At 48.6% G+C, this 24,405-nt stretch overlaps 1 protein-coding gene across 5 annotated transcripts in view; it reads right to left on the bottom strand.

Annotated features, from left to right (window-relative positions):
- The window catches only part of ZDHHC14 (zinc finger DHHC-type palmitoyltransferase 14), a 277,992-nt gene that overhangs the window by 29,543 nt on the left and 224,044 nt on the right, over positions 1 to 24,405 (bottom strand). For all 5 annotated transcript variants that reach the window (XM_043456944.1, XM_043456946.1, XM_043456947.1 and 2 more), the window contains exons 4-5: positions 14,454 to 14,591; positions 11,117 to 11,165 (exon numbers count right to left, since the gene is read on the bottom strand). In XM_043456944.1, the coding sequence (XP_043312879.1) occupies positions 11,117 to 11,165; positions 14,454 to 14,591 (187 nt within the window). The remainder of the gene's footprint in view (positions 1 to 11,116; positions 11,166 to 14,453; positions 14,592 to 24,405) is intronic.

The raw sequence follows: 24,405 nt of genomic DNA, 5'->3' as shown, positions 1-24,405 counted from the left end.
AAAAAATCAGGGAGGTGGGAGCAGGAGAAGACCTTTCTAGTAAACAAAGACGGTGGTTCACAAAGTGGGGCCCGTGGGCCCCTCGAGTCCCCAAGTTCCTTTCAGGGGACCCTCCAGATCAAAACTATTTTCCTACTATCGCTGAAACATTATTTTCGTCCCAGCCTGACTCTCACGCTACCACGTGGAGGCTTCTTCCGGAGGCTGCCTGTTGCAAGATGATGTCCTCACCCCTCTTATGCATTTCTGTGTTTTAAAAATTTCTCAGTGTTTTTTTACTTTTTGCTGAGCAGCTTGTGGGATCCTAGTTTCCCGAGCAAGGACTAAACAGGGTGAACGAGGCAATGAAAGCGCAGAGTCCTAAGCACCTGACCACCGGAGAATTCCCCCAAATTTCTCAGCTTTAATTTCAGACATGATGAAATAGACATAATCTACATGAACAGAAGTTCTCCAGGTCCTCAATAATTTTAAGAGTGTAAAAGAATTCTGAGACTATCAGGCTTGACAACTGCTAGAACCACTAGCAAGCGGTATTGAGACATTCGGGACAAAGGAGGGTTAGGACTTTCTATGCGAGACAGCAGAAGAGACACAGATTTAAAGAACAGACTTCTGGACTCTGTGGAAAAAGGCGAGGGTGGGATGATTTGAGAGAATAGCATTGAAACATGTATATTATCATATGTGAAACAGATCGCCAGTCCAGGTTCAATGAATGAGACAGGGTGCTCAGGGCTGGTGCACTGGGATGACCCTGAGGGATGGGATGGGTGGGGGGAGGTAGGAGGGGGGTTCAGGATGGGGCCACAGGTACACCCATGACTGACTCATGTCAGTGTATGGCAAAAACCACTATAATATTGTAAGTAATTAGCCTCCAATTAAAATAAATAAATTAATTTAAATTCAAAAAATAAAATATGGATTTTTGGGTATATAAAAAAAAGAACTTTAGTTCACACCCCCCCACACAAAATTATATTACAGATAAGTTACTATGCCAGACTTAAAAAGCAAAATAGAAAGGTATTAGAAGAAAATAAAGGAAATATTTGCATCATTTTGGGGTGAGGGTATATGGCACAAAACCTAGGAGTCATGTTGTTGTTTAGCTAGTAAGTCATGTCTGACTCTTTGCGACCCCGTGGACTGTAGCCCGCCAGGCTCTTGGGTCCATGGGATTCTCCAGGCAAGAATACTGGAGTGGGTCACCATGCCCTCCTCCAGGGGATCTTCCCAGCCTAGGGATTGAGCTCAGGTCCTGCCTTGGCAGGCGGGTTCTTTGCCACTGAGCCACCAGGAAAGCCCAGGAGCCATGTAGGATGAGATTTATAGATAGAATTTGTTAATAAATTATACTTTTTGTTTAAAAATTAAGTTAAAAGGCAAGTGACAGGTTGGGAGAAAAATAATGGGAAAAGCTAGTTATAAAATTATTACTGAGATTATATGAGGAACGTGTTAATAGGAAAAGAACAAACAACCCAATCGAAAAACGTTCAAAGAGTTTGAACTGGCACTGAGGGGAGAAAAAGGGTCAACAATCATGGAAATATGTGCAAGCTGATTATTATCCAGAAAATGGAAATTAAAACAACGATTTTTTTCCCTCCCCATCAAATTGGCAAAAATCCCGGTCCTGACGAGATTGTTACCAACATGAGTGAAGGTGGGCAGAAATGGAGCATGAGTTGGTACACTCTCTTTGGGGGACAATATTCACTGGTAGCCCAGTCGGTAAAGAATCTGCCTGCAGTGCAGGAGACCCAGGTTTGATCCCTGGGTCAGGAAGATCCCTTGGAGAAGGACATGGCAACCCACTCCAGGATGCTTGCCTGGAAAATCCCACAGACAGAGAAGTCTTACAGGCTACAGTCCATGGGGTCATAAAGAGTTGGCCATGACTGAGCGACCTACCCACCACCACAATCAGTATTTAAACTATGCTTAGCTTTTAACTCAGTGACTCTATGTCTAGTTGTCAGTCCTAAAGAAATACTAACACTTGTGCACAAAGAGATACATACAAGAAAACCCACTACCTCATTTTCTGAGTAGTAAAGAAAAATTAGTCTAAATAGTCATTCATAGAAGAATACACTATGGTTCATCTATACTCTGGAATTCTATTAAACACTTGAAAGAAGAATGACATCTATGTGTTGACATGCTTTCAGGAAATATTTGAAAATCAAATTGTAGAACAATTCAAAGGGTATGTATGATTCCCTTTAGGTAAAGCAGTTCCCCCCATCTGCTGTATATGAATGCACACATACAGTGTATGTATTTGAACTCTGAGAAGATAGTCTGGAAAGACCCACAAAATCCCACAAGGACCCTATAGAATGATGAGGGGGTCAAGGGAAAAACTTCCTTTTTATCCTGATGACTAAAATTCATTCCTTGAGAATATGTTCCTGTATCACTTGGGTGATTTAAAAAACCCCAAACTTCATGCCCCCTGTGATCTTCTGAGACATAATTGGTGCTTCTTTTTCACAGAACTCCTTCCACCCGCCTGGTCAGGGCAGCAGGGGAGAGTCTCAGTTCCCTGGGTGGAGGGGCCGGGCTCCAGATCTGAAAATGCAGCTGAGTCTAAATGGGGGTCATTAACCTCCCCAAGAGATCCTGCTGGGAGACCTCAGGCACCTGTCCTATCTTTTCCTGGGCCCCCTGAGCATCATCAGACCCCAGGACGGATGGGCCCTGAGAGCTAGGTGAGTGAAGACCTGTCCTGCTTTCAAAGGTCTGTCTAGTCAAAGCTATGCTTTTTCCAGTAGTCATGTGTGGATGTGAGAGTTGGAGTATAAAGAAAGCAGAGTACCAAAGAATTGATGCTTTCGTCGTGTTGGAGAAAACTCATGAGAGTCCCTTGGACTACAAGGAGATCCAACCAGTCCATCCTAAAGGACATCAGTCCTGAATATTCACTGGAAGGACTGATGCTAAAGCTCCCATACTTTGGCCACCTGATGTAAAGAACTAACTCATTGGAAAAGATCCTGAAGCTGGGAAAGATTGATGGCAGGAGAAGGGGGCGACAGAGGATGAGATGGTTGGATGGCATCACTGACTCAATGGACATGAGTTTGAGTAAGCTCCAAGAGTTGGTGATGGATGGGGAAGCCTGGCATGCTGCAGTCCATGGAGTCACAAAGAGTCAGACATGACAGAGACTGAACTGAACCAAACTGTCCTGCCTTCATGAATTTTCCACTGGCCTCAGGTGCCCCCTTTCGGACAGCCCCTGGGCCAACTCCAAGCCTTCTATCAAATTCCACTAAAATAGAACGATGCCCATCAGGCCATGGGTGTCTGTCAGATGGTTCTGTGAAATGAGTGCAATCTGGGCCCCCAGTCAAGGCTCAGCCATCATGGTGCCCTCCCCCAGCCCCATGGTGTGTGTGTGTGTGTGTGTGTCTCCATCTGTAAGAGCGTCTGGGTGCTGACACTATTAGGGCTCCCAGTGACCGCTTTGCTAACTGAGCAGAGTGAAGGAGTGAACCCAAGTGTGTGTGTGTGTGTGTGTGTGTGCGCGTGTGTGTGTGTGTGTGGCTCCATCTGTAAGAGTGTCTGGGTGCTGACACTATTAGGGCTCCCAGTGACCGCTTTGCTAACTGAGCAGAGTGAAGGAGTGAACCCAAGCCCGGCTCCAGCCCTGCGAATAGCCTCCTGCCTCCCCTGCTCACCGCCCCCTCCAGCCACACCTCTCCCATCCGCATCCCCATCCCGGTTAGAACTGCACCTTCCCCAGCCCCGTGCACACGCCACCTGCCGAAGCCTCTTGACTTCCCTGCAGGAGGTGCCGGCTCCTTCTGGAACTGCCCCCGCCTCTGGGCACACTGTGGCGTTTTTATGTCACTGAAGACTTACTCTGCTTTTCAGAAACCAGAGTCAGAGCTCAGATCTTGGCATCCGCAGATGTTTGCTGAGAAGAATGAGTCAGCCTGCCGCCCATGGCTGCTCTGGCCTCTGGTCGATGTGCTTCGAAGCTCAGGGCTGTCGGATTGTTCTGGACTCTATAACCCTGGCGGGTGGGTGGGTTGTTCAGTGGTGGGTGTTCGTACGATGACCGTGCAGGAAGCGGATACAGGGAGGGCCTCCTTTGCCGGACCCGCCTGGCTGGGGGCGCTGAAGACCACTGCCCTGGAGGAGATTCTCCTTTTGTCTCTCCCCCAGGGGAGGTGGGGAAGGGGGCGCTGAAAGTCCAGGCAGCCGCCCCACGGCCTGTGCTTCTCTGATGCAGAGACCAAAGGGAGAAAATGGTCACAGGGAGCCAGGGCAGGCAATGGGAGGTGGAGAGGGAGAAGGAAGAGGAGGAGGGGGGATGCTCCAGGCTGGACGTGCTCCTGCCAAGGGTGACCCTGGGGGCCTTTCCCTCCCCACCGGCAGGGGGAGGCGCAGCCAGGGAAGGGCCTGTGGAGTGCCGGCCAACGAGTCAGAGCCAGGCATTCTCGCCCCAGCCACTGACGACGACGCTCCCTCGCTCCTTGCCCCTGTTTCTCACCTGCGTCTCCTGCCCACTTCCTCTCGGGCTTGCACCACGCTGGAACCAGACCCCACACCCTGGACACCGGGCTCACTTCCTGAACAAGCTGGTTGATGCTCTTCTCCCAAAGGCCTGCTGGTTCCACGTGGGCTCGATAGCGAACTTTTAGTTTATCCACGTTCCCGTCATTCATAGCAGTATTTTTCGAGTCCTGGCTACTTCACCGTTTTGGTTTCTAATCTCTCTCGCTTCATCAGTGACGCTGTTTTGAGTTGGATATTTTGCAGATGACATCCAGGGTGAGAAATCTTTGCCTGGTTTGTATCATGGTCAGGAGGTCAGACTGGAGGCCACTGAAATATTTTAAATATATTTTCTCGCCTGAGATCACTCTGCAGGGGTCACTTGCAAAGGCTGCCCTGGACACTCTTGGGTTTGGGCAATTTAGCTGGAAAACCTCCTCTTGTTTAAGAACTCAGTGCTTTGCAGATTCTTGTTCGCACACAGACTCCAGGTCTGGTGAGGACGCGCCGTGGGCAGTGCTGCTGTCATCAGAAGACGGCTTTTGTGAGTGTGAAACTTCACACATAAGTCTCACCCGTCATAAATCGACCACCTCAAAAGAGACTCCCAAACTCCTAGCACCTCAGCTGAGGGAGGGAGCTAGAGCGACTGAGTTTAACATCTATCTGATGCTGGAATCTCCAAGCACCCTGATCAGCAGGATGCATCCTCTTTTTGAGGACCTCTGTCCCTGTGACCTGTCCTCCCCAGGCCATGTCATTCCTGAGCAGCCCCGGTGGTTAACGCACCTTTCTCTGCACTAAAAGCTGCCCTTAGAAGCTTCCACCCAGCCATATCCAGGCCTCTTCCAAAGTCACATGGATGTCCGGAGGAATGGTAGGAGCCAGAAACACTGAACAAGCAACCTGAGGGGCTCCAGCCTTACTTATTACACATGTTGTTCAGTTGCCAAATTATGTCCGACCCTTTGTGACCCTATGGACTGTAGCCTGCCAGGCTCCTCTGTCCATGGGATTCTCTAGGCAGGAATACTGGAGTGGGTTGCCATGCCCTCCTCCAGGGGATCTTCCTGACTCAGGGATTGATCCACATCTCCTGCATTGCCAGGTGGATTCTTTACTGCTCAGCCACCAGGGAAGACAGTTATCCCTGGTAACCAGAAGTTAAAGTTTTTTGTTTTTTTTTTTCCTTCAAAAATATATCATAACCCAGTAGAACCCAAAGCATATTTTTTCTTCTGGAATATGAATTCACGATAAAACATCAGAACTCAGCACTTCTTCAGAGACTCACTCAATTAGAGGAAATCTCCTCCAAAACATGTATTTCAAACAGAAAATACCTGGTCAGGACAGACCATTGACTGGGGAGGAGTGTGCGAGGCATACCTACAAAGTGTCTGTGCTTTGTAGAGAACAAGCATCACACTTTCATGTATGGATACATCTGGCATTCCCCAAATGCTCCACTACTTCTGAAAAAAGTGAAGACGATCCGGGCTGGGGGTGTTGCCCAGGCCTCTCATGCCCCCTCCCTGCTCCCCCCTCCCTACTGGGCAGCTTTGCTTCACGTTCCTCCTCAGCCTTGCTCTTGGTTCTGCTTTTCCCCGAGAGAGAAATGGAGTGGTTTGATCAGAGGGTCTGTAGCTCAGCTGGGCAGCTCTCTGGGATATTCAGGCTTCAGCTTTAGGTCATCTTTCTCCAGGCAGAGGCCCAGAGTGACAGTGGATCAGGAGGTCCCACAAAACCAAGTGGGGACCAAGTCAGCAGGAGTCAAGTTAGATAATAATGGTCTCTGGACACTGCGAAGGGTTGGCTAATTCAACAAGGACCTCTGGGGGCATTCTGCTAATGAACTCAGGGTGGAGATAATACATATGTGTGTGTATGTATTCTTCTATGTGTCTGTTGTATACACACATACATATACATACATGCACATATATACACACGTGTTCATGTGTGTTAAGTCGTTTCAGTCGTGTCTGACTCTGCGACCCCATGGACCGTAGCCCGCCAGGATCCTCTGTCCATAGGATTCTCCAGGCAAGAATACTGGAGTGGGTTGTCATTTCCTCCTCCAGGGGATCTTCCCGACCCAGGGATGGAACCCGCATCTCTTGTCTCCTGCATTGGCAGGCGGGTTCTTTACCACTAGCGCCACCTGGCTTCCCTCACATATACACATATGTGCATATATGTGAGTATAGATATACATATGTATAAATGTATGTATATTTATGTATGGATAATATATATATACACATTTTTAAAAGCCCATCCATTTTTGTCTCCCATCCCCTCTCTCCTAGATTAACAGAAGGACAGAAAGGGAAGGGAGGGAAGACACAGAAGTGACCAGGTGGGGACTTCCCTGGTGGTCCAGTGGCGAGGACTCTGGACAAATGCAGGGTGCCCAGGTTCAATCCCTGGTTGGGGAACCAAGATCCCACCTGCCACAGGTAAGAGTTCAAATGCCACATCTAAAGATTCCACTTACTGCAACTGAGACTTGGAGCAGCTAAATAAATATTAAAAAAAAAAAAAAAAAGTGACCTGGTGACTTCTAGTGAGCTTCCCAAATGGGTTCACAGAGAAATCCTCTCAAACCCAACTGCATGTAAATGCTTGATTCCTGGGGTACCCCTAACCTGAGGGTTTGTGGGGTAGACAGGACAATGGCCTCCCCAAAAATGCCCTAATCCCTGATGTCTGTGAATACTTTGTGCACGTGGCAAAGGGGAGTTTGTAGACTAAAGGACCTAGGGACAGGGAGATTTTCCTGAGTGATCTGGGTGTGTCCTTTCCTTAAAAGCAGAGAGTCTTTCTGGCTGAGGTCAGAGACGCGAGCGGATAAGGCAGGAGAGATGCAGAGTGTGAGCTCCCCCGTTACTGGCCTTGAAGCAGGTGGAGTCTGGAGTCAGGGGATGGAGCCAGGAAAGGAGCCTCAGTCCTACACCCTGTGATTTTAGTCAAGTACCTGAATGAGCCAGAAGAGGATGCTCCCCTGAGACCTCAGATCGGCATCCAGGCCGGCTTCACCGTGGTTTCAGCCTTGGATCCAGGGTAGCAATCAGCCAAGCCTACCGGACTTCTGATCTGCAGAATTGGGCGATGGTAAATTTCCATTGCGTTAAGTCTCTACATTTGTGGCTATCTGTTACACAGCAGCTGGGAGCTGATACAACTGGCATGGGCGAGAGCAGGCCCCGGCCTGGATGTGCCTGGGAGCCTTTGAGCTGTGTCTGGAGGCCGGAAGGGGCCGGTCATGCACTCAGAGCCCTTGTGCTATCACAGCTGCGGCTGCCAAGCTCCCGAATGTGGAGGACACGCCTGGGGAGCACTCACAAAAGGGGAAAACACCCGGTTGTTGGTGGAGAGGGTCAGCCCTGGGTACGGCAATGCTGTTTGGAAAGTCAGTGGTTGAGATTTTCATGAGTTTTCAGGAACTGGGCCACAGGAGAAACTCTTTTTACCTCTACCTGAGAAGGATATTTCAAAGGAAAATCAGCTAAAATTTGCTCTAAACCAAATAAGAGCATTTCTCTCCTTCCTCCCCTTTACATGCGAACAGCGTGCCACTCAAATACACTGTCACTCCTTCTCTCCGCACCATTTGTCCTCTCCCCTTGCTGGGGAACACGGTGCTCTTGATGACACAGACGTCAGGCAGACTGAACCACGAGAACAAGCAGACGTGTGTGCTCTAAGAGGAGGTTCCTGCAGAGCCTGCCCATTGAAGATACTGCCACAAAAAGAAGCCTCTCTGAAGTCACTCCTGCCTTGCACGGAAGCATTGCTCCGACATTCAGCATTCTCCCTTATGTTCCATGTCATTGAATTTGTCAGCTTAGCATTGTCAAGTTCTGAGCAGTTCAAGATTACAGGTCAAACAATTGAGATACAAAAGAGTTAAAAGAAAGGACCCCAGACCTGATCATTAATTGTGGCAGAGCAGAAATTAAAAGGCTCTTACTCCAGACTAGGACTCGCTGTCTGTCCTTCTTAGTGACTCCTTCTCTGGGATTATGATTCGAGCGAGGAGGTCTGGAGCAGATACCAGGAAGACCCAGCAACAACAAACCCAATCACCCAGCTCCTCTCTGCTCCAGGGGGAATTGTGGGACCCAGAGGAGAACGAACAGCTGAAATGCCCCAGGCTCAGATCAGCCCTTCTTCACCCTCCCCACTGAGAAAGGGAAAGTGTTAGTCGCTCAGTCATACCCAACTCTTTGCAACCCCACGTGGACTGTAGCCTGCCAGGCTCCTCTGTCCATGGAATTTTCCAGGCAAGAATACTGGAGTGTGTAGCCATTTCTTTTTCCAGGGGATCTTCCTGACCCAGGGATTGAACCCAGGTCTCCTGTATTGCAGACAGATTCTTTACCATCTGAGCCACCAGGGAAACCCACAGAGAGGAGTCCTTCATTGACCGCTGCCATGGTCTGAAATGTTTCCTGGGCATCCAGCGCAGACCCACAGTCTCAGGAGAGACGCAGGTGCCCGGGGATAGGGGGAGGGGAGGTGGCCGAGACTGCCACACTCCTAAGGCTTCAGGAAGCATTCCAGCTGGCAGCCTAAGACCTCAAGGCTGGTTCTGAGTTGCATTTATTAAACTTAACAAGACCAGCATGTTTTTATAATGGAACTGATTTCCTGGAAGACCGAGATGAGCCTCTTCTTCAGGAAAGAAAAATCAAGGCTTGGCTATGAGATATGCCAAAGCAACGTGCCTTGAAAACTGAAGGAAGCAGAGGGGTGATGATGAAGGAGGGTGCTCACCTCTGGCAGAGTTGGGGAGAGAAACAAAAATGGCATTTCCCAAAGGACCTGCTTTTAGCAGCCACGGAGGTCGAGAATCTCATTCCCAGCACAACCTTGACTTCTGGCCAACTTCTAGCTAACTCTAGCTTCTCAGATCATTAACAGAAGACAGGACAAACCTGTGAGATGTACTTGCCAAGAGCCTTCATATATCTACATATGCCCCTGTCCCCTTTCTAAGAGACTAGCAACTGACTATAGAATCTGCACTAATTGCCAACATTCTGTGCTGTCCATAAACACAAGCAGAGGCACCAGAAAGGAGACACTTTATACCATCTGAGTACACACACACACACACGCACACACAGAGGACATAGAGATCTAACTAACCACCACCACCATCCCTACTATTACTACACACACACATGCACACAACCAGCTTCTAGGCACACAGGCTGGTTCATCTTAACAGCTAAATGATGGTCATGACATGTACATTTTAGCAGAGTTCTTCATTCTTTAAGAATTCTCTGCCACAAGATGAAGATTACCCCCAGTGGGAGCTGCTCAGTCACGTCCGACTCTTTGTGACCCCATGACTGTAGCCCGCCAGGCTCCTCTGTCCATGAGATTATCCCAGCAAAAGTACTGGAGTGGGTTGCCATTCTCTTCTCCAGGGGACCTTACCAACCCAGGGACTGAACCCAGGTCTCCCGTATTGCAGGTAGATCCCTTACCATCTGGGCCACTGCTGCTGCTGCTAAGTCGCTTCAGTCGTGTCCGACTCTCTGCGACCCCATAGACGGCAGCCCACCAGGCTCCTTTGTCCCTGGGATTCTCCAGGCAAGAACGCTGGAGTGGGTTGCCGTTTCCTTCTCCAATGCATGAAAGGAAAAGTGAAAGTGAAGTCGCTCAGTCGTGTCTGACTCTTAGCAACCCTATGGACTACAGCCTACCAGGCTCCTCCGTCCATGGGATTTTCCAGGCGAGAGTACTGGAGTGGGTTGCCATTGCCTTCTCTGATCTGAGCCACTAGGGAGGCCCAAATGCAGTCTAACTGGTTAAATGAAAAAGAAATACAGCTGGGTCCCAGATGGAGCCAGGTCAGTGCGTCCAGCTGGCTGACTCTACACCAATTAGTGTCAAACCCAGGAGGGCAGGGGAGGGTGTGGGAGACCACTCAAGCACTTCATGGGTGAACATTTTTCCTTCAAGAAGTTAAAAATACTATGCTACATGCCTATGTACACTGTTTGGGAGGATGGGATGAATCCAAATGACTTGACACTGACCATCTCTACTCTGGGCTATGAACAGATATTCTGTTTTGAGAAATAATTGTGGGGTTATCCATACTGTCCAGACACCAAACTGAAGCCCCAGACAGAACCCACACAGAGAGTCAGAGAATCCCCATGTGGTGATTGCAACAAGAAGGGCCCCACACAGGGGCGCCCATAAAGATTCTGTAGGGACCACATGCCGATCAAAATGAAGTCAGCTGGAACTCAGCCTGGCTTCTCCATAAACCAACCTGAGTTAGTGCAAATCAGTGTGGTTTCTGGAGGCGAGCAAGAATTCACACTTAGTTTTCCAGCGAAAGAGCACTTCAGTTTCAGCGAGGCTAAATGAGTTGCTTCGAGGTTTAAGCAATTCAAAGGCTGTTACTCACGCAGGTGAATATCAAGGAGCTCTTTGGATGCTTCACAGAGGGAGAAGGAATACGATTTATGAGAAGGAAAGGCAAGGCACAAGATGAAATAACTGAGGAGAAGGCCAGTCCAATACTTAACACCTTAACGTGGTGAAAACTACAGCCCAGAAAGGATATCTTGCAGGACTGTCCTTAAGAGCGTTGAGGAATCCCGCCTGCTGTGAACCTGGGGGAATGAAACAGAATTTAGTAATCAGACGTCACTTCCAAGAAACAGCCTTCATGCTGAAAGCTCTCTCACCTACACAAAAATAATTGGTGTCTCGAGATCAATAAAGTTATATTCGGTAGAGCTCTGATACTGATTGGACAGTGAGATTCCACCAAAGTTATTCAACAAGAAAATGGCAGATTCATAAGTAGACCCAACATCTGGAGGATATTTGTTCAGTAAAAGCAGATGGATGTCTGCATACTTTCCCACAAGTCACAGTTCTGATTACTCCTTTGTTTTCCTCATTTTAATAGGAAAATAGAATACTGTGTGCTCTTTTCTCTCTTCTTTTACAAAAGCCTGTTTCCCTGAAGTTGGTTAACATTTGACCCTGGGCGTCCTGTAAACTAGACCAAGTATCGAAGATGCCTTTCTCTGCACCCAGAGTAAACAAACTCATGAACCCGAAGTCCATATTGCTGCCTGCTTTGGGGTTTGAGACATGTGAATACAGACTGTCTGTGCAAGAAAACGTTTCTTCAGGGGCCGGGGTGATGATGCAGCTGACAAAAAGTATTGGTGTTAGAGGCTTTTGAGAAAGAAAAGCCCATACGGAGGGACCTCTTGGTGGCCCCACCTTGGGTTGGCAAGGCTGGGTCCCCGTGTTCTGGGGACATAAACTGGCCCTGGCGTGGCAGTGAAATGAGCGAACAGGACAGACGCCATGGAACCGGTTCTAGCACATCTCCGTGGCGCTGTCTGTCCCAGACCCTCGGTGGAACCGTAGGCCAGGCTGGCTGCGGGGAGGCTGATGGTGTGATGGCTCCAGTTCCTCCCCAAGTTCCCACTCCCTTTTGCCCACTGGCCACCTTGGAGGCCTGAGAATGTGCCATGTGCTCTAAGGATGCCCGCTGATTGAAGAACTGATGAGGAAAGCTTGAAGCATTCTCGTCCCTCCCTGCTAGGCCAGGGGGGCGTGGACGTACTGCCGATCTTGGAGCAAACGCAACCTTGAGGCACATGGAGGGACAAGAAGAGACGATTGCTCTTTCCCTGGTGAACCCAGACCATATCGCTTTCTCAAGCTCTGCTTCCTCTAAGAGGAAATGCAGACGTCACCTTCCTGGTGATCTGTGGACAACAGGCTTCCTCCCTGGTGGCCCCTTGCTATCCGGTGTCCCCGCTCAGAGCCCACTTCCTGGCAGGGAGGACTCGGGGCATGGTCCCCAGCTGCTCTCAAACAGCTCTCTGCCTTTGCCAAGGCTTCCAGAATCACCGGGGGGATCACGGAGCCATGTAAAGCCTCTGCCCTTCTTGAGCGCAAATGGGAGGTCGGGGTGGGGTTGTTTCGTGGGGGTTGTGGTGGGAGAGTGCAGAACCGGGGAGAGGAAAACCTCTATTTGCTTTTGTCCAAGAGATTGCAGTAACTTGCAGGCTTTTTTTTTTTTTTTGGTGGAAGATTGGGTTAATATATCAGAATAAACTATAGCAAACTCCATTTTGCTGAAACCAGAATAAGCAAAAAGTTGTTGTTTAGTCGTGTCTGACTCTTTTGTGACCCCACGGACCCTAGTGGAGATGAAAATGCCACTGTGGTGGCAAGTGACGGGCTTCACGGTGTCTGTGAGAGTGCGTGTGTGTTACCAGAGTTAATGCGTGAGGTAAAAACCAGTGTCATAAATATGCTGGAATATCAGTACTTCTTTCTTCTCTAGTTGTGTAAACGACCGCTTCTCTCTATTAATAATACATACATATTCTTTGGAAGGACTGATGCTGAAGCTGAAACTCCAATACTTTGGCCACCTGAGGAGTCAAAGAACTGACTCATTTGAAATCCTGATGCTGGGAAGGATTGAAGGCAGGAGAAGGGGATGACAGAGGATGAGGTGGTTGGATAGCATCACCGACTCAATGGACATGAATTTGAGTAAACTCCGAGAGTTGGTGATGGACAGGGAGGCCTGGCGTGCTGCAGTCCATGAGGTGGCAAAGAGTCGGACACGACTGGGCGACTGAACTGAACTAAGGACCCTAGTTACATCGTTGCCACTTTGAGACTCTGAAAATAGAACAGGTGCCCCAGGAGAGCCCGCGGGCCATCCTTCCCAGGTGGTGTGGAAGGGTGAAGGGGTCTCCGACCCGTGTTAATCCTCTTCCTGCTGTCCCAGCCAGTTACAGCTCTCATGCATATATTACAAATTTGTGTTACATTTAGATGAAAAGATTGGGAAAGAATGAATGGAAAGTAGGATTTAAAATGTCTGTGACAGTTTGGAATAGTCCATGAAGGTCCAAAGTAAAAAGAAATAATATGAAATTTCCCATACTACCCACTGCCCCCAACCCCCATTCAAACCCCACCAAGAGAGCAAGTAGATAATGTGCGTGTCTCAGTTTGGTCTTAGCACTCTGCGGTCTAATCGCTGCTTCAGGGAAGAAAGTGAGGTGTGTGTCTAGATACTTCCAGAAACATTCCAGAGAGGCTCTGGACTTGCTAATGGATGGTTGTACTTCAGGAATACGGGCAGAGGGGATGCTGGTCTTTAATGCTGCTAATGGAGCTATAACGGAAGTTTAAAGGCTCACCTTTATAGGTCAAAGCCAAATGGCTTCCTTCTCATCACATCCCTATTATAGGAAAGTGAGTTCAAAGTTATGACCTTCGAAAGGGGAGTGAAAAATGCCATTTTTTTAGGCAAATATATATTAAAATCACTTATATCCCAATTTCATTTTTAATAAAGTTGCTTCCTTCATAGCTTGCCAATGTCCTGGCAGATAATTAAACATCTTATCAAATGTGTATCTCACATTTATAGATTTGTGTGTAAGAGAGCTCAGTTTTCATCCCCAATTTTTTTTTTTTAGGGAAGGTGTCAATTCCTGCTTAAGTAGATTCACATTTTTAAAAAAAGCTCTGTTGTTCAGTGGGTATCATGACAACACATTATCCTCTGTGAAAATGTGGGGATGGTTCCTCCTGCGGATCCCTTAGCAGAAGAGAAAGTGAAGTCACAATGTTGGAATAGGGACCACGTGTCAAGGAGAAAGTCTCCTAAGTGAAAGAGTCTGATCCAGGGGCGCCCCTGGCAGCTGCTGTAGGAAGATGGGGGTGGGAGGGGAGGGGAGGGAGGTGAGAAAGAGGAAGGGGGTCAGCTGGAAGAGAGGAGGGGGCAGGGAGAAGGAGAAAAGGAAGAGAGAGCCCGGAATGACCAAAATATTAAACAAAAATTAAATCAGAAAACTAAAGTCAGGCAAATGGTTACATACGTAATCTGATTTCGCCAGCATACTTACGAAGGATGACGTGGGTGATAACGAATGCAAATATAAAGACTGTCAGAAAAGACAGAGATAAAATAAACATATAAAAAAATCTGTAGTTTCTTTTCCCCACACAGTTGCCTACCCAGGGACAGTGGTGATCAAATCGTTCTGAAATGAGAGGCAGAAAAGAAAAAAAAAAGAAAATCAATTAATAAAATGTCTTTTTACTTGAGGGAGCTCTCCCTCCCATTCTCCGATAACGTAACAAAACATTCTCTGTTCGCATTTCCAAATTCACTGCTCAGAGAAACGCTCAACATTAAGACATATCAAGAACGCAATAATTCTTTCAACAGAACTTAGCTGTTTTGAAAAAACAAAGGATGTACATTCTATTCTTATTACAATAGAAACTCAAAGATTTCCCTCTTTTGCAAAGAAAGCTCTTTGGTTCATAGAATAATCTTCCCTTAAGATGGTACCAACACTTCTGATGGTAATTGCTGGGCTGGGCGGGGCTGGGCCTCAGCCTTTCACGGGTGTGTGGTACTGGGCGACCATCTCTCATGGTAAGTGGCCGAGAGAGAGGTCACTAGGAGCCTAGGACAGGACAGCGGGACAATCCTGGCTCTCCCATTCCGGTTACTGCTGTTTTCCAAGAAATGTCTCTGCCATTTCAGTAGTCATAAAAGAATTTATATCATTTTTTAAAGTGATCTCTGATCTTCAAATAATGTAATACACCTGATCTTGTAGTCCACAACTCTCAGCTTCCTTACCTGTCAAACAAGGATACCAAATAGAGTCCTGTGGGGCTAAATACTGTCTGGGAAAGCATTTTTCTTTAAAAACCAGCATGTGGTGCTTTATAGCTTGTGAAGAGATGTCACATACACCCATCCCTTGGACCTTGAAACATTCCTATGAGGAAATGATGCTGCTGCCCTATTTTACAAATGAGCAGACTGAGGTTTAGGGGGGAAGCTGCCTGCAGGGGCTGTACAGCTCAGAGGCAGTGGAACTAGGATTGAGGTCAGGTCTTTCTCAGGGTTCATCTTGTCTTGCCAGTGCACAGGCTGCCTCAAGCACTTTGGAAAAGCTAGAGTGCTGGCTTTGGGCATTTTTATCCTGTTATCCCATACCTGTGTGTTCTCACCTTGGGGATTTCATCAGAGTCTGTAAGGCATTTGTGATTCGCTCTTCCTCTTATAAATAATGGCCAGCTCTACTTTTCAGCTGATCTTCTACTCAAGAGGCCCATCCAGGGTGTCTAATGCACCCACTCAGAACAGACCACCTGCCACGGGAAAAATGCTAAGCTTCTCCTTGGACTCTTATCCAAGCTTAGCTTTTACCAAAATTTCACATCTCCATGTGTGCTTTGAAAAGATACAGAGAAGGCTATGAGGTGTGACTATGTTAATTAACATTATAAAGTTATGTGAGGCAGTGTTGCCTTCCTTTCTGGTCACCTATCATAAATCACTCATCTCATAATTTATGTCCAGTGCAAGCTTGTATGTGTGTTAGTGGCTCAGTCCTGTCTGACTCTGCAACCCCACGGACTGTCTCTCCGTAGGATTTCCCAGGCAAGAAATGGAGTGGGTTGCCGTTCCCTTCTCCAGGGGATCTTCCCAACCCAGGGATCGAACCTTGGTCTCTTGCACTGCAGGCAGATTCTTTACCACTGCGCCACCTGGGAAGCCCAGTGCAAGCTTATTTCTTGAAAAGGCCATGAAGATGCCTGGAGGCCATGGTGGCAGAGGAATTGTAAGAGTCACTGTTGTCTGCAAGCGACGTCAGCAAGCAGCAGCTGGTCACCCCGAGAGAAATCTCAAAGCTCACCAGCCTGGTGACAACTCAATGGCCTGTAAGATGCTGACTCTGAAAGGAAAGCAACTCCTACGGTGTGTCCGTGTGAGTTACATGTCAACATGTGTTACCAGCCCCACACAGCTGGAAAAGTTACAGTGAAAACTGAAAGTCTCTCGGTTGTGTCCGACTCTTTGCAACCCCATGAAGTATATGGTCCACGGAATTCTCCAGGACAGAAAACTGGAGTGGGCAGCCTTTCCCTTCTCCAGGGGATCTTCTCAACCCAGGGATCGAACCCAGGTCTCCTGCATTGCAGGCGGATTCTTTACCAGCTGAGCCACCAGGGAAGCCCCAAAAAGTTAATCCTCACATAAAAACAACCTCATTTCCCCAAGTCAGTGATCTACACGGGTTGCGCACTGGAAAAGTCTATACAGAACATGCACAAAGAGAAAAGAAATTGGGATAAACCGAATTTTCCTAAGACTCTGAGGCTGTCATTTGAGAAACCTTTTCTCTGCTTAACACTTTCCTATGGAAGAGGAAAATGAGACGTGGAGGCTGGGGACACAGGCCAGGTCAGGGTGGGACCTCTGGTTCCAGCTGTGAACGCTGATCTCAAGATGCCAAGTGCGTGTCGGATGAGCCTGCCCACCATAGGGAGACCCACCCACCAGCAGAGGAGACATCAGAGGTGGGGAGGCAGAACTAACATGATGGACCCCCAATTCCAAGTACCAAGGTCTTAATGGGGCACCATGATCATTTCCATGGGGGCAGGGGGTCGCTGTATTCTTAGCTTAGAAAGCTCACCGTTAGCTAAGCTAACACACTTTCCTGAGGGAGGCAGAGCTGCTAGGGAATGAACGCAACAGACAGTGCACATGAAACCACTGGGCGCGGGGTCTGGGGGCTTCGGAGGAGACGAGCGATCTCTCAGGATGGGTGTGAATGCCTGGTTCCCCGGCAGCCCTGAGTGGAAGCAATTTCCATTTGGAAACTTGCCTTATTGAAAACCCTTTTCTTGGCTGACAAAATCCCGCTAACAATGTAGGCTTGCTGAGAAATACTTTGATTTAACGGTTTTCATGTTCTCCTTTGTGACTGTTGAATACCTGCTGGTAAATGAGCCTGGTGGCTCGGTCAGTAAAGAGCCTGCCTGCAATGCGGGAGACTCAGTTCCATCTCTGGGTCAGGAAGACCCCCTGGAGAAGGTAATGGCAACCCACTCCAGTATTCTTGCCTGGAGAATTCCATGGACAGAGAAGCCTGGTGGGCTACAGTGCATGGGGTCACAAAGAGTCAGACACGACTGAATGACTAACACACACACACATACGAAAATGAGCCTGAGAGCTGGGTGTACATCTCTGTGGAAGAAGGATGCTCAGAGCCCAGGGCCACCTGCCAGTCTCTTCTAACGCCAAACTCTGGTGCCCTCCTCCCTTCTCTTGACTTCTAGGGAGTCAGGGTGTGTCACAGCCTCCCTCACCCCAGGCTATGCCTGCACCTCTTCTCTTCTTGCAGACTCTCTGTCTCACCCAATAATCTTTTTATTCCCCCCGGGTTCAAATGTCAGCTCTACACCGATGATGCCAGAACAGCCGCTGCCGCCTTCACCCACCTTATCTAAAAATCAGCTTATTTATTTTTACTTGCTTTTGTCTGCTGACTCTACTCCAAGCCTTTAATAGATATTTGTCAAGGACTGACTAAACCCTCACGCTACCCCGAGGGCGTCCCCATGAGTAAGCAGGTTGCCCAGGGTGGCAGGGCTACCAGCAGCCAGGCTGGCAGGCTCAAGCTGCCTCCAGAACCCTCGCCTGCCAGCCCCCACTGCCCGGGGGATATGTCCCTATGAGCCCCACGCTGTATCCGGTGCTGGGACCACTGAGACGACCCACAACAGCGTAACCAACACTCCCTGGCTTCCAGGGGTTCCGAGTCTCATTGGTGAGGACACTTCAGCATCCAGACCCCAAGAATGAGCGTCTAACAGAGGGACATTGAATTTAGGGATTTCTGTCTGCTCACGATGTTGGCCACACACAGCATCCTCCCTGGAGTGTTGAAGGCGAGAAACGGGGCGGTAGGAGCTCACCCTGGGTGAGCTGACACACGCGTGACTCCCAGGGGTTGAGTGAGGCAGGGACTGGCCGGATGGAGAACACCTGGGAGGCGGGGGGACTCTGCTGGCAATGTGGTGGCGTGCAGACACAGCATCTGAGACCCTTCAAGCAACCATTATTAGAGGGCAGACTGCCCATTTTCCGTGTGGGAAGACTGATTGGTGTTCTACGCCCTAGGGGTGAGGTGGGCGTCTGTGATGTCCTGTAGCCACCCATCGTGTCCAACTCTGTGACCCCATGGACTGTGGCCCGCCAGGCTCCTCTGTCCATGGGATTTCCCAGGCAAGAATAGGGGAGTGGGTCGCCATGCCCTTCTCCAGGGGATCTTCCCCACCCAGGGATTGAGCTTGCATCTCCTTCGTCCCCGGCACTGGCAGGCAGATTCTTTACCCCTGAGCCACTGGGGAAGCCCTTTAAAAAAAAAAAAAAACCACTTTAGACTCGTTACTCTGAGGTCTGGATCCTGCCAGAAGGGTGTGGTTTCTGCCCTTGCAGCCTCTCTGGAGGGTTCCTTTAATCGAATGAGGAGCCCTTCCCAAAACCAGGCTGTTGGGGAGGTCTCTGCTCGGCTGTGCTGAATGGAGGGACAGAGCCTGAGACGAGGCAAGAAAAATGGAACATGGAGCACACGGTGGTGGGGGGCGCGGGGCGATCAACCTGGGAATTTCTCTAAAACAATGTGAGGTTGGAGTCAGCCAGCTGGGGTACCCTGCATCACGCTCCCCAGGGTGGCTTATGGGCTTCTTCCCTCTCCTTCCCCAGGTGAGGCCTTGAGGTGAGAAGCCACGTCTAGTCACCTAACAGCCCCCATACCCGAGTGACTGGCATGCACACACCCGACAGATACGCGCTGAGCACAGGAAAAAGTGCCTTTAACTGCCTTTGGCAGTTTCCTATGTGATCGCTTTTCCTGGCCATCAGGTGGAGAGATTGGAATATTCTGATGAAAGATGAGATTTCCAGGTGGTGTCAGTGGTAAAGAATCCGCCTGCCAACGCAGGAGCCTCAGGAGACCCAAGTTCGATCCCTGGGGGGGAAAGATCCCCTGGAGAAGGGAATGGCAACCCACTCCAGTATTCTTGCCTGGAGAATCCCATGGACAGAGGAGCCTGGTGGGCTACAATCCATGGGGTCGCAAAGAGTCGGCCACGACTGAGCAAACATGCACACACACAACTGCAGGAAAGGACAGGGGACTAGGAAATCTGAAGATGTTCCGAGAAGGCTGAGGGTTGGAACATGTTAATAGAAGTTGAAAAGAACTGATGGGGCGGTTATTAATGTGAATCAGCTCTCGGAGAAGCAGGCTCTGTCCCGTCTGGCAATGGCGGGAAGCAGAGGTGGGTTTATTAAAAACCTCTGTAGGGTGCTTGGGGCTATTGGGAGACCCCGAGGCTTCAGCTAGAATTCTAAGTCAGGAGGAATTCCAGGCAACTTCAGAGTTATCAGATCCTAAGTGGGGAAAGGAGATTCCATTAAAATGGCCAGTGGGAACATAGCTCAGGTGGAATTATGATCCTATCTTGGGAACCCCAAACTCTAAATACCAATGAACACAACATTATCAATGATGATTAACCCTACCATTCACTGAGTGCCATTCATTTATCCAGCCCCACGAGGTAGGTGCTATCCCCACACTTTTCAGAGGAGGGCGCTATTGAGCCAAATGAGGACCAGCAGGGGCTGAGCTGAGGGACTAGGCCACTCTGACTAAAGGAAGATTTGGTGTTCCAAAGAGATGGAATATGGAAAAGAGGCCCTAAAAATAAGGAGAAATGGAGACATATTAAAACTGGACAGAGGTAGAAAAATGCACTGAAGTATTAAGGAAGATATTAAGGGAAGCATATTTGCAAGAGCCGTGTTTGAAGGTTGCCAGTAAAAGGAATAAAAGTGTTTGAAAATGTTAAGAATTTGAAATCTCCCAGAAGTCAGGCCCCCAAGAGATAAATAAAGTCATATCCTCAGGCCAAGCAATTCTGAGTTTTCCATAGTGGTCCTGGGCTGAGGCTGTCTTGAGAATCATGTGAAAACTGCGATGTAAAACTTCTCATTTAAATGTTAATTACATTTAAATTAAGTTAACTGTTTTTAAAGGTATGAAGTGGAAAATTACTTTTCCTTGAAACCTAGGATTTTCTTTTTCCCTCCCAAATTAGAAAAATGTTGTCTCATGAGGTATCCTTTTGCTCTTTTAGAATGATGAGTGCTGAGATCTAGTGGTACATATTATTACCTGGCCTTTATGGTTCCCAGGTAATTCAGAGAATTATATAATAGAAACATTTAAATATGAAGCTTGCTAAAGTATTAGAGGAACATATTCTTAGACACTAAATAATTCATGCTGTTCTAAATCTTCTGGTAAAAATCTAAGTAATAATAGCCTTGCCACTGTGTTTAATGACGGGTGAGATTTCTGGAAAGCAACCTCACCTGCTTACCCCATCTCCTCCTCCTCCTCTCACTTTTATCCAAACTTTCTTGAGTCCTTGCTACCTGCCAGGCACTGTGTTAAGTATTTCCCATGAATAGCATCACTTCATTCTCACAAAAGCTGGTGAGGTCAGTGCTATTGTGCCCGTTGTACAGAAGAGGAACGTGCAGACAGGAGCTGGCGTGGCAACCCAGGTGAACGCTTAACCACCCATTCCCGCATCCTGTGCCAGTTCCCTGCGGGTCACTGTGCCAGGTGGGCCCTGAGGGCCCGGCCCCTTCCTCCGGGGGCGGCCCACCTGGGCCCCTGTGGCTCCAGGCACCGCACATCGGCAGGGACGGGAACACGAGTGGACCGCGGCCACGCCGGGGCTGGCAGTTGTGCCGGTGGCCCCATGGGCTTCTTCTGGTTCAGGGCCTCTACCCTTTGGGGGGCGTGGAGAAGACCTAGCTCATATCTTGGGGGCCCACCCTCAACCGAGAAGTACTCTAACGTGTGAAAAAACGACCTCATTCTCAGCAAATCGAACATCAGAAGAACTGAACTTCTTATGGAGACGTCCAGATTTGACAAACCTACTTGGCAAACACTGTTGATTGGGACGGCGGCGCTTGGGTGCTATCGGGGACAAAGGGAGGTATCAGGTAAGGTTTCTTACCTCCTTCCCTCTGCTTCTCAGCTCCTTTCCTGAAAACGAGTTCTATCTGTTTAACTTTACAGAGAAATGAAATCAAGGAATCATATTAGCTGCAACTTCTCACCAGTTATCCATTATACACATGCACGCCCAGTCACTTCAGTTGTGTTCAATTCCTGGCAATCCTATGGACGGTAGCCCACCAGGCTCCTCTGTCTATGGGATTCTCCAGGCGTGAATACTGGAGTGACCTCCTCCAGGGGATCATCCCAACCCAGGGATCTAACCATCCGTAGGCACCTCTCACTCAACGGGCCCTCAGCTGTGTTCATTAAGCCTCCCTGCTCCTCACTAACCCACCTTTTCTTAGTCAACGGCGCTCCCGTGCATCCAGCCGCCCAAGTTGGACAATGCATTCATTTCCACCCTTGGCTCGCACCCCTTGCGTCTCGCTGGTCAACAAGATAGTTCATTTTATCGTATTATTCCTGCCACATTTTCTGTGCCTCTTCTCCCTGACTGAAGGCCACTGCAGCTGTAGGCCTTGTCACCTCTTTCATGAGCCACTGTGAAACCTTCCTGGGCCGCCCCGTCTGTCTCTCCCCAACACTGCTGCTGGAGGGACCACCAAGCAAATAAGATCAGGGCAGCCCTCTGCCTACGTTCCCGGGAGGCTCCTGCAGCCCCAGCCATGATGTCTGCCAAGCAGACGCATCTCCTAATTCAGCTCTTGGCTGCTGGGAGACCCACCTTTCCTTCCCCTTCAACTAGAGCAGACAGACCTGTACTGTATCTGCTTTCTGTATTGGTTTCCTCATTATATTCTATTTTCTTTTTTAAAAAATTTATTTATTTATTTTAATTGGAGGCTAATTCCTTTACTGTGGTGGTTTCTGACATACACTGACATGAATCAGCCATGGGTGTACATGTGTCTCCCATCCTGAAACCCCCTCCCACCTCCCTCCCCATCCCATCCCTTTGGGTTGTCCCAGTGCACCGGCTTTGAGTGCCCTGTTAAAATGTTTATTTATTATTTACTTATTTGGCTGCACTGGGTCTTAGTTGCAGCATGTGAGATCTTAGTTCTCTGACCAGGAATTGAACCCAGGCACGCTGTATTGGAAGCCACAGGACTCCCAGGGAAGTCCTCCGTTTTCTAAAATGGTCCACTATTAACAACCACTAAAAAAGAAAAAGTCACAATTCAGCTGCTGCTGCTGCTGCTGCTAAGTCACTTCAGTCGTGTCCGACTCTGTGCAACCCCATAGACGGCGGCCCACCAGGCTCCCCCGTTCCTGGGATTCTCCAGGTCAGAACACTGGAGTGGGTTGCCATTTCCTTCTCCAATGCATGAAAGTGAAAAGTGAAAGTGAAGTTGCTGAGTTGTGCTCTTAGCGACCCCATGGACTGCAGCCTACCAGGCTCCTCCGTCCATGGGATTTTCCAGGCGAGAGTACTGGAGTGGGGTACCATTGCCTTCTCCTAACAATCAGCTAGCAAATGTCTACTGAGTTGTTCTAAGCAGTCCCAAGTTAAGTCTCCAATATTCGTGATATTGTATTCCAATTACCATGGTGTTGCGCTGTTGGTCGTGAGCCGTGGAAAGGACATGGGATTCTTAGCTAAAAGATCTGAAATCCTAATACTAACTGCCCATTTAGTGATGGAACCCAGGCAGGTTTCTGGGCCTCTGCCGTTGGATATGCCATTAAAGGTTCTTCTCCTTTAATGTGTGGCTAAATAAAAGTTGTCAAGAACTGAAGTCGGTTGTGCCCACTCTACACAAAATTAGGACATGCTGGCAGGCCTCTGCGATAGAAACTCTACACGTAATTGATAAGAACTGGCCCTCTTACAGACCCGGCTTAGGCCCAGAGCTGACCGGTGACCCTTAAGCACTTTGGGACTACGGAGCACTACATAAATACTCCCAGCACCAGAACTGGGTCAGCAGACTTCTTAGACTCTAAATAGAGCGCGCTGTTTCCTTGTTTGTTGTGGTTGTTTGTACAGACCGTGCCAGCACTTTACTGAGTCACCACGTTTAGTCAGCGGCTCCTTAATTACCTTTCTAAACACAAGCAAGCAAAAGAACAGGTCAGAGTCTGTCAGGACCGGCTGCGGGGGTCCACTGCAATAGTCTTTGCTGAAAACTGTTTTCAAACTATTTTGTTGAAAACTGCAATTTTTGTTGAAAAATTACTCAGAATTTCAAGATGGCAAGAGCAGAACATGAAATCCACTTTGCGTCCCCATACCCACCTGTTAATTATTAATACTTATGGCCTGGAAATGTGGTTTTTTCTAATTTGTGACAGATGACTGTCTAGAGATTCCATTGGGTTTGCCGGAAAGGACTTACAGAGGGCTGCTAAGAGCAAAGTTCAGGCAGGAGGTTGTGATTAATGAGGAGTTAATGGACTTCCCTGGTGGTCCCGTGGTTAAGAACCCGCCTGCCAATGCAGGGGACACAGGTTCAATCCCTGCTCCAGGAAGCTGCCACGTGGGCCCATGTGCCACAACTACTGAGCCTGCACGCATAGAGCCTGTGCTCCCCAACAGGAGAAAGAAATTGAGAAAGTGAAGTCGCTCAGTCGTGTCTGACTCTTTGCGACCCCATGGACTGTAGCCTACCAGGTTCCTCTGTCCGTAGGATTTTCCAGGCAAGAGTACTGGAGTGGGTTGCCATGTCCTTCTCCAGGGGATCTTCCTGACACAGGGATCGAACCCAGGTCTCCTGTATTGCAGGCAGACGCTTTACAGTCTGAGCTACCAGAGAAGCCCAATAAGAGGAGCCACTGCAATGAGAAGCCCAAGCATCACAACCGGAAGAGCAGCCCCTACTTGCTGCAACTAGAGAAAACCTGAGTGCTGAAATGAAGACCCAGCACAGCCAAAAATAAAATAAACAAATTTTTAAAGTTAGGAGTCAAGCTTAACCATAGGCTAACATCTCCA

This window comes from Cervus canadensis, chromosome 33 (genome assembly GCF_019320065.1).
Source record: "Cervus canadensis isolate Bull #8, Minnesota chromosome 33, ASM1932006v1, whole genome shotgun sequence".
In the NCBI taxonomy this organism is placed as follows: domain Eukaryota; kingdom Metazoa; phylum Chordata; class Mammalia; order Artiodactyla; family Cervidae; genus Cervus; species Cervus canadensis.
The sequence above is the reverse complement of the archived record's forward strand: the minus strand, read 5'-3'. Positions and strand labels throughout refer to the sequence as shown.